At 63.0% G+C, this 13,231-nt stretch overlaps 1 protein-coding gene across 8 annotated transcripts; it reads right to left on the minus strand.

Moving 5' to 3' along the window:
- Positions 1–391: 391 nt before the first annotated feature.
- Positions 392–12,595, minus strand: LOC111161677 (polypyrimidine tract binding protein 1). Of its 8 annotated transcripts, none has more exons than XM_022525479.1 (15): positions 12,461–12,595; positions 10,007–10,037; positions 6,741–6,816; positions 6,279–6,451; positions 6,051–6,197; positions 5,786–5,956; positions 5,587–5,697; positions 5,338–5,512; positions 5,016–5,072; positions 4,194–4,342; positions 3,044–3,077; positions 2,518–2,610; positions 2,206–2,422; positions 1,937–2,014; positions 392–1,845 (listed from the first exon to the last, which is right to left on the minus strand). In XM_022525479.1, the coding sequence occupies exons 1-15, from the start codon at positions 12,466–12,468 to the stop codon at positions 1,713–1,715; spliced, it is 1,653 nt and encodes a 550-aa protein (XP_022381187.1). In that variant the 5' UTR covers positions 12,469–12,595; the 3' UTR covers positions 392–1,712. The 8 variants fall into 8 exon arrangements, with proteins under 8 accessions (XP_022381187.1, XP_022381186.1, XP_022381188.1 ...); XM_022525478.1 differs by having other exon boundaries at positions 5,016–5,093; XM_022525480.1 differs by lacking the exon at positions 5,016–5,072.
- Positions 12,596–13,231: the final 636 nt, after the last annotated feature.

Genomic DNA, 13,231 nt, shown 5'->3' on the forward strand with positions numbered 1-13,231 from the left:
TGGCCACAGGGCGGGCGGGCGGGGGGGGGGGGGACGGACGACTTCACCATCAGACAATAAAAGGTCGAAAGCAACCAGAGTCCTGGCTGAGTCACTGGTGTGAGGAACCCCCGTGCACGAGGGAGGGGCTGCAGGGAGCCAGGTCCTGACCTGCAGCTGGGGTGGGGGTGGCGGACACAGTCGGCCAGACCCTGGGCACCCACACTTCTGGCTCCCCTGAGCCCGACCGGCCTCAGCGACGCGGGAAGCAGTTGAGTTCACACGGAAGAGGAACAGCAGCGAAGACAGGCAGAACAGAGATCAAGTACAGGGTGCAGAGACATTTATTCCAAAGCCCAGCAGACTGGCCAGCTGCCCTCTACGATATGAACAGAAGAGCCTACAGAAAAGGTAGGAGTTGTAAAATTGCTTTAATTCGGTTCTCTCTGCATTACAAGCCGCTGGGGGGGGGGCCGTGGGATGCGCCGCGCTCCCCGTCACAATACTGAGCCTGTAACTGTGGGTTACCAAAATATACATCTGTGTCACCTTTATAAAAAACCATGTTTGCTGCCCCTCGTTTTACAACAGGTATAAAAAAATTATAAATATTTACACCCTTGTTCCACCCCAACACGGAAACTCGAGGGTCCAGGCCCGAGGGAGGGGCTGGCCAGCATGGGGGTCTGCTCACAGGGGTGCCCCTTGGACCCGTGAGTGCAGGACGACGGGCAGGAGACAGTTAAGACTCGGGGACCGCTGTCCCTCTTCCTGGGGCCCCAGCGTTAGAGGCAGACAAAAAAACAAACAAAACTTTGGTCCAAAATCTGCAGGAGAGCGGAAACCCTGAAAATTTTAAGAGCGCTTGTCCCCCCTGGGGTGGGGGTGGGGGGACCATTAGATGTAAGGCATCTGGGGGTGTCCTCGGCAAAGACCGGGGCTCCCCTGCACCGGCCCCCAGCCAGCCTGCCCTGGAAACTGGATCCTGCCCCGCGACTTCAGCACAAGGAGTAAGGTCGAAAGTACAGTATGCAAGGTGATAGCACGAGGAAACGGAGAGTACACTCATACCACTTTTATCTTGCTATATAAAAAGTTACTTAAAACTATCTCTTTTGCATATAAATGAGATTAGAGTATTTGGTCAAGTCGAAATATTGCTGGGCACAGACTCTGCAGCTGCATCGAAGCCTAATACAGAGGTTCCAGGGGCAGAGCTCAGAGCTGGAGGCGGCCGGTGCCCTTGGGGCCTTGCCCCGGGTCGGGGTCCCTGGGGCTGGGGCGAATCACACACTTGATTGAACGGGTTGGGGTGCTGGCTGGACCCTGCAGCTCACAGCCCCCGCTGCACCAGGCACACGATCCCACGCGGGAGGCCCCCCCACCCCCATGGAGGGGCTCCACCAGAGCAGTGGGTTGTAAGGCACAGGAAAGCCGAGTCGAGGTCTGGGAATGCCCACCCCGCAGAGGCTGCAGAAGGCACGGGCTGGGGGGGGCTGGGGAGGGAGCAGGGCGCACTGTCCACTAGTCACCGAGAGCCTGAGGCCGGCACCCCATCTCCCCAGGGTAAGGTGAATTGGATTTAATTTTTTTAAAAACAGGTAAACTGATTTCTCTTTTAAAAAAATAAAATCTCTGGTCTTTTAAGGTCACTTCAGCTGCTTTTTAAAGTGGCTTTTCTCTGGAATGATGGAAGTTGTGGCCGGGCACCGGCAGGCTGGTCCACAGCAGCCCTAGATGGTGGACTTGGAGAAGGAGACCCTCAGGTGGTGGTTCTCGCCCAGGTCGTGGTTATGCAGGTCGATGAGCGCCTGGATGGCCTCCTCCACGGAGCCCATCTGGATCAGCGCCATTTTGCGGTCCTTCCTGGGAGCCGGGGAGCGAGGGCAGTGAGGGTGGGCCTGGGGGGCGGGCCCCAGGGTGGAACAGGGCTGGGGGGGGGGCAGGGGACACTCACTGGAAGAACTTGAACCCCTTGACGATCCCGCCGTTGCTGGAGAAGAGGATCTTCAGGTCATCCTCAGACACCGAGGGCCTGTGGGGAGAAGGGTCTGAACACGGCTGCTTCCCGGGGAGGGCCGGGAGGGGTGCGGAGAGCCTGAGAGGGACCCAGGAAGGACGTCTAACAGGCGTGCCCCAGCCCCTCCTGCGCCGGCTCTTACCCCAGCAGCCGGGAAGTTCCGAATACAACCGGGAGGCCCCCCCCAAATCGCGCCGGGCACCTACGGGATGTTGGAGAGGTGCAGGGTGGCTGAAGGCGGGAAGATGTTCTGGAAGTTCTTGGAGCCAGGCTTCTTGAAGCGGTGCAGTGGGGAGTTGCCATAGTCCTTGGTGAGGCCCTGGTCCTCCTGGCCCTCGCGGGGCAGCTGCACATTCTGGTGCTTGGACAGTGTGATGCGCACCGGCTTTCCGTGCAGCTTGTGCCCGTTGAGGTGGCTCATGGCTGGGGGGGGGGGCAGGGGCGGGACACGTGTGACTGTAGGTGCCATGGGCACCGGCCGGGGGATGCCCCGCCCCACCGCGGCCTCGCCGCCTCACCCAGCTGCGCCTGGCTACCGTCGGCCATCTGCACCAGCGCGTTCTCCTTCTTATTGAACAAGATCTTCACCCGCTGCACGTCGCCGTACACGCCTTCAAGAGCACAGGGACAGGCACTGAGCTTGCCTGCGGCCCGGAGGCGCCTCCCCCGCCAGCCACCCCCCCCTCCCGCGCACCCCGCAGAGGGCCGGCTCTTCCCGAAGGTTGCTTATTCTGCCTTTGGGCCCAGCGTCTACCACAGGGAGTGTTACCAGGAGGACTACCTTCAGCAGAGAAGTCCTAAAATCCAGGAAAGGTCAATGGCCAAGAACCATCACTTTAGCATGCTACCAACACGTTTTAACTCTTCGAAAAGCATGCAGGGCAATAAACCATGCGTCTACGGAGTCGGGTAAATACGCAAACCGAAGGCAAGCCACGTAACGAGGCCCAGGGCCCAACTGCAAACTCATAGTACATCTTAGGGCGTCAAAAATAACCTCCATTAAATGAAAACAAGGTAATAAAAGTGTGAATGATAACATACCGAAAAGAATAAAGAGGCTTTGGGGTGTGACTCTCTTTAGAGGACAGCAGAGCAAGGCAGCGAGGGACAGGGAAAGGGAGAGGTCAGGGGGCGAGATGCCAATCGTCCACCACGAGGAGGCAGCCCCGCAGGCGTGCAGGTTGATGGATGATGAAGTTGTCAGGATGTTAATATTCAAGGGCAGGTTGGTTTCCGGAGAGCAGGGTTTGAGGGGGAATTTTGTTTTTTTTATTTATTTATGGTTTTGTTTTGTTTCAAGCAACAACAGGAAGCAGAAGAACCGTGCAGTCAGTTGGCAAAGAAATTCCGGATCAGGGCAAGAAAACAAATTGGGAAAGGGGAAGGGGAGAAAAGAAAAAAAGTAGCAAAAAAACACAGGTCAGTAAATACATAAGAAACACGAGCGCTCCATCAGTCAAGATCTACACACATTACAAGTCACAGGTTCACCTCGCAACACAGCAGGAGGGGCCCTTCCCCGAGGCGGGCAGGAGACCGTGGGGCCGCTGCCTCCTGCGCGCCCGCTGGACGGGCCCCTGCGCCAGGCTCACACAAGCACAAGGCGGAGCGAGTCTGTTAGTGGAGGGCTTCACTGGTGTCGGGCCCGGACGAGCCGCGGGCCGGCCACCCCAGGCCAGGAAGTCACAGGAGGGGCAGAGAGATGACAGAACAGTCTGAAACGCTCATTAAGGCCGGTCCCGACTTCCCAGAATTAAAGACCGCGAGCCCCATCGGCTCACCCAAGCTCTCTCTGAGCTGGACACAGCCATGGGGACGGGCACGGCATGGCCATCCCCCGGCCCGTGGCTGCGGGCGCTCCTGCTCCCACGGGCCGCTTCAGACCCGCCCAGTTTGGCTAGAAATTCTAAGGACCACTTTCACGTATCAAAAACCATTTCGACTCTGTGTATTACGGAATTAGAAACGTCAACAAGGCGTAAAGAACGAGAGAACTCTGAGCACAGAGGAAGGAGGCAGCGAGCGGGCCAGCGCAGAGGGGCTGCACCGCACCCCGCAGGGAGCACCCTGAGGGACCCTGGCTCCTGGGGCAGACAGGAGCCCAGCCTGTTGCCGTTCGCACTAAGACCCTGAGTGTGACTCCCCCGCGCGGGCTTCCGGGACCAACAGCCCAGAAGGAAGAGGCACGTACCTCGGGGTTGAGGTTGCTGACCAGCAGGACAGAATTCCCTGCCCCGGCCAGGCCTGGGATGGCAATCCGGCCCGCCGCCGCCGCTGCCGCCGCCGCCGATGGGATGGCCAGGGGGGCCAGCGCCCCATGCACGTTAGGGACAGAGAGGCCTGGAGAGGGAAGCGCGGTCGGGAGGTGAGCAACAGCGCCCGGGGTTCACTGCCAAGAGGCGAGCACGGGTCCTGCCTGTCTTCATGCAAAGGAGTCACTCGGCCCAGTGCCCACTGGGCAGCCTTGCCAGCTTCTCCTTCCTCTCTTCATGGCACAGGTTGCACCGGGTCTGGACCCGTCTACATGCGCCCAGTAGTGCACCAGCTCCGCTCCGCGGACGCATAACTGAGCCCCGGGCGGGCCGCAGCTGAGCATGCAGGCGCCCGTCCCCATGCAGACGACGAGCGGGCGGGCCCCGCAGGCGCGAGCCTGTCGTGAACACAGGCCGGCCCCCCGGGGGGACGCTCACGTGCGTCCATGCGGCTCTGCTTACCGGACCACTTAAACGCATCTACGAGGGACACAGCCCTCCAACCACCGTGCGTGCTCGTCCTCGCCCAGAGGTGCTTTAAGGGAACCAGACCAGACACTGTGGGGTTAGCAGGTTCTCTGCATGGCCCTGCCCTATGTCTGCCCTGTCCAGGCTCCTCGGGGAACCCAGAGGCCCGCACCCAGGAAGGCGGGCTCCCCCCGAGACTGCGCCCACGTCCGCTGCCCGTGGAAGCAGAGCTACTGAAAGGTGTGTGGGCATGCACAAGCGACGGTGGGGACCAAGGTCAAGTGTTTGAGTACCTGCGGCTTGAGGAATTGCAAAGGTGGGAGGGAAACCAGCTCCTGCATACGGAGAGGCTGACATTATACCAGGCGCACCTAGGAACAAATGAGACACTAATCATCGCACCCACCACCTCGGCCACAAGCGAGGGCTGCGTGTGTCCGTGACCCACACCCAGCAGGCGGCCTGGGCTGGGGGCCGTGCGACCCTGCAAGGAGCACACGCACCAACCTCCCTGGGCAGAGCCGGCGCCACGGGGCGCCTGGGGCAGAGACTGAGCTATGCGTCCTCGCCTCCCACGGCACACGGTGGTCCTGGGCACCCAGCCGGGCATCTTACCAAAGGCGGCAGCCATGGTCTGGTCCAGCGAGGGCTGGCTGTCCCCAGAAGGCAGGTCAGGGCGTGTGTAGTCCCTGCTCTTGTCGTTGTTGTACTTGACATTGAGGCTGGTGAGCTTGGAGAAGTCGATTCGGAGCGTGCAGCAGGCGTTGTAGATGTTCTGTCCGTCCAGTGACTGCGGGGAGAGGCCTGTGAGCGGCCCTGGCTGCATGCTGGCCGGCCGGGCGGGGGTCCCAGGGCCCCACTCACCAGCTTGGCGTGTTGGGCGCTCACAGGGTCGGCGTACTGCAGCAGTGCCTGGAACTGGTTATTCTTGGTGAAAGTGATGATCTTCAGAACCGTACCAAACTTGGAAAAGATCTGCGAGAGAAGCGCGGTCAGCCTCTGCCCAGGGACCCCTGCGGTCTGGACCAGGACCCGAGCAGCCGTAAGCCCCCGGCCATCTCACCTGGTGGAGCACGTCTAGAGTCACCGGGTAGAAAAGATTCTCCACGATGATCCGCAGCACCGGGCTCTGGCCAGCCATGGCCATCCCAGCATCCACCGCGGCAGCCGAGGCGGCCAGGGCCAGGTTTCCGGACTGCACGGAGTTCACTGCCTGCAGTGCGGCCTGGGCCCGCTGTGGGGGCAGAGGGGCAGTTCCAGCCCTGAGTCCCACACCCCCAGCTCCCGTGCTTACCCGCCCCGTCCCAGTCCCCTGCCCGGGGACGCACTGCCTGATTGGGCGAGCTGTCTGTCTTGAGCTCCTTGTGGTTGGAGAACTGGATGTAGATGGGCTGGCCGCGCAGCACAGGCGTCACGGACGTGTAGTAGTTCACCATCGTGTTGGCAGCCTCCTCTGTGTTCATCTCGATGAAGGCCTGGCAGGGCAAGGGCATGAGCCGGGCCCAGACCCCTGGGGCCCTCCTGGGAATGGGGGCTTACATGGCTGAGGCAGGTACCTGATTTTTCCCTTTCAGCATCAGGAGATTGGTGACCTTCCCAAAGGGGAGCCCCAGGGAGATGACCTCGCCCTCCGTCACGTCGCCTGGGAGCTTCCGGATGTGGATAACTCTGGAGGGCACGCCCGCACTTCTGTTGTCCCCCTTAAACTTCTTGCTATCGTTCCCATTTGCTGCAAAGACGAGGAGCAGTTTGTAGGGCACAGAGCGCCATGCGGGTCCAATGAAGCCAGCTTCCTCCCCGACTGCCAAGCCACAGCAAGGACAGGGCAGCCCCCACGCCTGGTATCCACCCCGCCTGTCTGACCGTCCACAGGGAAGTCAGGTGAGAATGAACCAGGCTCCAGGGCATAACAGCCAGAACCAATTCACCCAAGTGTCCTCCAAAGCAGCAGAGCATGCACGGATGGACGGGAGAGAACCCCCCCTAAGCCAGGAACCGGGGACTGTGCTTGGGGTTACCTGCAGAAGCCGAGTTACTGCTCATGATAAAGGGTCCGTTAGTGACGCAGGCAGAGAAAAGCTCGTCGGATCCCCGCTGGAAAGAGAGAGAGGGTGTGTGGAGCGGAGCAAAATACCAGAGCATCTCCCCAAGACCCCCTGTGCCCACCTCTCTGCTCCAACCTGGCTTTAAGACGATACCCAAAGCTGTGACCATTCCTCCCCTCGCCACGGCCACATGGTCCTAACCCCAAGACACTGCTCCTCTTCCAAGGGCAGGGTGGGGGACCACCACCTACAGAGGCTTTGCCCGTACGTCACTGCCATCCCACATTCTGCAGACCCTCCATGTGTGCAGACAGGGCTGCATGGGGACGAGCCCAAACCCACTGACCCAGAGAGCTCAACTGTAGCCCTACCGGTATCAAGACTGGGGGACCATCTTCGACAACCACAGGGCCGCTGGCAGGCCCAGGGAACAAAGCCCCCTTGTCCCGTGGCAGCCACGCAGCTTAGCCCCAGGAGCCTGCCCTATTTTCCAGGCATCTGAGGGAACCTGAGCCTTGCCCTCACGGCTTTGGACAGAAATACTACTCCTCGATGCAGCGGGCGGTGCCGTCCAGTGAGGGGTGGGGGCACCCGGGGGAGCCCAAGAGGGCCTAGAAACCCCAAAGACCCATTTGTGTACGACACTGGGGATGGGTGGCCTGCCGCTGTGTTCCACAAACACGTGCACCTGCCGGTCTCAGTGTGGCGCACGGCAGACGCGCCCAGGGCCTAGCAAGCAGGCAGCCGTCCCTCCACGGAGGCCCGAGGACAGAGCCACTCTCAACAAGAACCACACGGGACGTGGACTTGGCTCCCACCTAACACTTCTGCCCTCTGCAGACCGGACCCCAGGATCGAGAGCTGTGTCCTGGGCTCCATGACCAGGAACCAGGAGTAACTCCTCAAGGAACGTCTGGATGCAAAACCGGGGGCCAGAGAGAGTCTCGAGGCCCAGCGCCGTGGCAGGGACGGGGAAGAGCAGCCCAGCCGCGCCGCCAGCAGCCTCACCCCTTCTCCCCCAAACCGCCTTTTCCACCTACTTATGTCTCAAGGATACCGCATCCCCACCCCTCTTCCAAACTGCCTGCTTACCCTCGCACAGCCGTCTAGGGATGCTCAGGGGCTTCCCCGCTGCTGGTGCTGGCACCCAACAACCCCTCAGGACCTCCATGCCCAGCAGCCCGCGAGAGCAGCACAAGGAATGCCCAGACGCTCAGACTGCCCTCGGGGATAAGGGCCAGGAACCACTGACCCACGTGGCTCAGAGAGCTCCAGCAGGCTTGTCCCCAGACCCAGGCCCCAGGATAGGCCGGCACCTGTGGAGGGCCTCCCAGCCCACAACTCTGGAGGCCACAGGCCCTGGGCTGCCCCTCAGAGACCAACAGCCCCCAGATCGGCATCACAGCTCAGAAAGAGGAATGAACCGTTAAGACCCGGTCCCGCACAGGCGCGGAAGTCTACACAACAGAGCACGTTACAAACCACGCCCCAGCTGCTGCGGCCTGCGACGCCCATGCCCAGGACCCAGAGCATTTAGGACACTCACCAAGGGGAGGCACATCCAGATCCCACTACCCTGAGCCATAGCAAAGCCCCTTCTGTCTCTGGTCTGAGACCCTGACTCCCCCCACAGGTTCACAAAGGAGCCCCCATCTGCTAGCCATGCAGCCTTAGAAAGGGCTTCTGGGCGCCTGCCTCTGGCCAGGAGTGGGCGAGGCTGTGACTTCCAGGACCAGCAGCATTCCTGGCCACCCTGTCCCCCTGCAACCATGTCCTGAGGACCAAGTGCCCACTTGTCTGCTCCTGCTCCCATCCCCCACCCCCAGGACACAGGGCCAGGGTGCTCAGCAGCACGTTAAGGCACTGCGACAACACGGGGCTCAAGGGGCAACTGCCTCCAGGGACAGACCCCATGCGCAGCTGGGCTAGGCCAGGCCCTCTTCCTAGCCAGCATGGGGGAGGCCCCACGGGCATGGACCCTGGAGCCCATCTAGGATCAAAAGGATGCGACCCTCAAGCGTGTACTCGCTCCTGATTCAGGGCCGCTCTGCCGGGACAGCAGCGGGTAACCACCTCTCCCACAGAGAGCTAAAAACCTCGACAGCACCCCCTTCCCGCACAGCTGGCCACATCCTCCCCTGCAGGCTGGGCACAGGTTTGATGGATAGTGCCCGGGCAGTGCGCCTCAGCCTCCGCCCCAAGCAGAACACCTCCAGGGTTTCTGTCCGTTCAGCTCTGATTCTGGAAGCAATGGTCCCCTGGGCACAGGATGGCCAAAGGGGGCCACTCCAAGGACAGCCACTGAAGAGCTGCCCCAGCTGGAGGGCGGCTCCCACGGAAAGGGGGAGGATGACTCGCAACCCAGACGTTTTCTGCAGTTGTGACAAATGCTGCAGATGGAAGTCCCCCTCCCCCCTCCTGCCGCCAAACAAACAGGTTTTATCTGCAGGAACATCAGGACAGGCAGCGTGTGAAGACAAAAACCCACTTGGGAAAGTGAAACCCAGCCCAGGCATCATGGCCCACTGACCAGAAACCATCTGGCTGCCGGCTCAGGTCACCTGAGCCCCCAGCAGGAAGCTCAGGAACCTCGACCGCGGAGGGGGGACTCCCCCGGCTCCCAGCCACCGCCAGGACCGAGCTGGGAACCGGTGAACCAGCAGGGCTCGCCATCAGCCCCAGGATTCCCGGAGGTCACACACGTGGGTGCACGTAGGCCGGGTCCCCCACTGGGGGCAGGATCACCGCGGCCCCACTTCCTGTGCGGAGCGCGCGCCCGCCGAGTTTGCCGTTCTCACTCTTCCCACTTGGAAGTAACACAACTCCTGCGCAGAGACCGCAGGGCTCTCCTCTCCCCTCCCTTCAGAAAGGATACGGAATCCTTCACAGCAAAAGCTATGCGATCCGTACCACCACCAACAGCAGCCCCCACTGTCCTCCAGCCCCACCACCCACCCCACAAACTGCCCGGGGCATAACCAGACGTTAACGCGGCCCACGCCAAACCAGGGGCACGCAAAGCCTCCGTGGGCAGGTGTCCCCTCGGCCCCAGTGTGCAGCCGCTTCAGCCTGAGTGGGTACAAGCAGGCCTCTTGCCGGCGGAGAGGCCCTCGAGCCCACAAGGCCCGGAAGGCCCAGCCCGGGACGGGGGCACTGGAGGTGAGCAGACGGGCCCACGCGGGTCAGCGCAAACTGAGGGTGAGCGAGCGTGAGGAGGAACCGGAGCCAGAAGCGCCTACCTTTGTACCAACTGCTATATCTGGGACAATGCTGCAGAGAGAAAGAAAGGACAACAGTTAGCCAGGTGTGCCGCCATCTCAGCAGGTGGGGGAGGCCGTCCCTGTCCCAGCGGCTGCCACTGGGATGTTGGGAGCCCCCCCCCATGGCCACCAGCGTGGCCTGTGGCTGCACAACATCGCCCTCCAAGGCCCTCTGCTAAGGAGACTGTGGAAGGCAGGAAAGTGAGCGTCGTTCTGTGTAACCTCCACTTGAAAAGGAACCACCATTGTCTTCCAGCTCCCCTCCCTCCCAGCAGGACCCCAGGCCCCGCCTCTAGACCGGCCCCAAACAAAGACACCCCCAGCAAAAACCCCAGGAGGGACCCTTGACGCGGAGGTTCAAGCACTGTGGTCTGTTCCACGGAACACGGAAGCACTTCAGGAACGTTTTCAAACGGGCAAGGAGACCAGCTGAAAGAGGGCTCACAGGCCCTGGGGTCAGACCTCGGGATCTGGGGGGCAGGGACTCAACACTAAAAGGGTGGAAGGCTGGGGGGTAGCTCCGCAGAAGCGGTCACATACAATTAACACCGGTTACTCATCAACCCGGTCCCGCGTGCCTGGACTTTCTACTCCCTCGGGCGGGCTGCACGGAAGGCGGGAAGAAAACATGGCTACCCGGAGGGAGGGTTCCTACAGCCCTGCCCGCCTCCGCTCTCAGCACCATCCAAGGGCACTGCTGTAACACCTACAAATGGACCAGGTCCTCGCCAACTCACGGACATCATTCCAGGAAGGGGTTTACCCAACCGTGCGCCAAGGCCTGGAGGCCCCCGGACAAACCCACCTGTGTCATCACAACCGGCCCCCAGCGCGGCCAGGGAAAGGCTGTCGCAGACTCAGACCCGGCAGGGGCCCTGGGGTAGCCACCTGCGCCCCCTGGCCTGGACAAAAACCAGCTTCCTGCACTATTCCCCTCTTTGGTTCGAACACCCTGGTTCCTTTCCTCCTACCCTCGAGGAACCAAGCTTGCAGGACTCAAAACACTGCTGCGGTCACGGATTCCACACCCCTCACCTGCCCTTTCTCACCTGCTCGGGGTCCTTCACAGCAGGACCTCCCGCTATCAAAACACAGCACAAGAAACCACCCACGCACTGATTATCAACTGACTTTTAAAAAGGCTTCCTGAGCCAGAAAAAAGCTTCCCAGAAAACCCCAAAGAATGAAAAGCACGCAGCTTCGCGCGCTGATCCGGAGCGGCTCCGGCTTCCCACTCCCTGGCAGGGCCTCGCGCGCAGGTCTCCCAAGAGACGGCCTCTCTGCGGGGATCGGGGAGCCCTCCCTGGGCAAGGCCGCGGCACGGCCGAGACCCTGCGGCCCGCAGCCCGCGAGCAGACCGCGCTCCTCCCGCTCGAGGCCCGGATGAGAGTCAGCCCGAAACCGATCATTTCAAACCCCAGGCCTCGGCACTCGTGACTCTGCAGGCGTCGAGCGCCCCGCCCGGGGGTCAGCCCAGGGGCGGAAGGAGGCCGCGCCGCCCGCGGGACCCTCCGGCTCCGGAAGCCGTGGCCCCCGCCCCGCCCCACGGGGAAACGACGAGGCGCCCTCCACGCGAGCGTCCACCCCTTCCCCCCGGACCAGCAGCCCAGAGCTCCAACACGAAGTGCCCTCCAACACAGGCACGTCGGCCCCGCGTCCCAGGACCTGCGACGAGCCAGCGCCACCACGGCCACGGCCCCAGCGGCTTCCCCGCCGCCGGGGGCTCCGCCCGCGGGGAACGGCCGGCCCGGAGCGCCCCCCACGGGCGGGAACAAAGGGGGGGCGGGGGGGCCGGGCGCGCGGCCATCCTTTGTGGGTAGACTGGGAGGGGCCCGGCGGCCGGCGGAGGCGGGCCCGCGCCCTTCTGGGCAGGAGGGCGGCGTCTCCCGACCGCGCCCGGGCCCCCGGCGGGCGGGGGAGGCCCAGGACAGAGTCCGCGCGGCGGGAAAGACCGCGCACGCGCAAAGCCCAACGGCGGAGGGGGGAGGTGGGGACGCGGAGGGCTGAGCACGCAAGCGCGGAGGCTCGACGGGGAGCGGGAAGGGCCACACCGACCGCGCGAAGGGGGTACGGGGAGCGGGAAGGCCCACACGGGGCGCGAGAAACTGGCGCGTGCGCGCGGGGCACGGACGGGAAGCGAGAAGGGCCGCCGCGTGCGTTCGGGCCGAGGTGCGCGGGGGCCGGAAACGGGCAGGACTCGGGCCCGGCCCACCCCCTCCCAGCCCAGGGGACGCTACACGCCTGGCGGCCGCCGGCAACCTCCCCTGCGGCCGCGCCCCAGGCCCAGGGAGAGGAGGAACTCCGGGGGCGCCCGCGAACCCGGGCGGAGGCGGAGCGACGCGCGGCCCGCGGCCCCGAAGATGCCCAGGCGGCGGCGAGGGGAGGGATGGAGCACGAGGCGGCCGTCGGGGAGCGCGGAGAGACAATACTTACCCGTCCATTGCACACGGAGGAGACCCGCAGGGGACGGAGTGGAGGCGCCGGAATAGCAGGAACCGACCCAACGGCTCCGAGTTATAGACTCACAAAATGGCGGAGACGCCCGAACACGTCCCCCGCGCGCTCTGCCCATTGGCTCCCGCCACGGGGAGGGGGCGGGGCGGGCGCCGCGGGTCCCTGCCAGCGCCTCCCAATGGCTCGGAGGCTGCCGGGGCGGGGGGTGATGGAGCCAAGAGGAATGTCAGGCGGCCATTGGGGAAGGCGGCGGTCCGTCAGGGCTCGAAGCGGAAACGACCCGTGGAGACGGGGGAGGGGAGAGAAGGCGGGATCATATCACGGAGGCTGAGCCAGTGAGCGAGCTGCTCTCCTGCGTGGGGCTTTGCAAGAGAAGCCATCTTGAGAGTGGGTACGTGGCGAGTCAGGCGGCGGGAAGCGCGCTTTCCACCAGGCTGCCGCCATCTTGCAAATGGGCAGGGGCCGTCCACGGGCATGAGAGTGGGTGGTCGCCATCTTGGAGTCGGGCAGGGAACTTGTGAGGTTCCATCTTGCTTTAGGGCACGTGGCTGAAAAGGCTGGTTCGCACCGAGCCCTTCCTCCTAGGTTGGCACGCGGGGAAGCGGAGGCCGCTTAGCCCGTCTCAGACTAGCCAGGGTTCAGTCTGCGCGGCTGGTCTCCGATATCGAGATCGTGATGTGGTGCGGGATGGCCCCCGACGGTCCTCCCGCCCTGCCCACGTTGGGGGTCTGCGCCCCGGACGCACAGAGC

This window comes from Enhydra lutris, unplaced genomic scaffold (genome assembly GCF_002288905.1).
Source record: "Enhydra lutris kenyoni isolate GAN:26980312 unplaced genomic scaffold, ASM228890v2 scaffoldscaffold86, whole genome shotgun sequence".
NCBI classification, from domain to species: domain Eukaryota; kingdom Metazoa; phylum Chordata; class Mammalia; order Carnivora; family Mustelidae; genus Enhydra; species Enhydra lutris.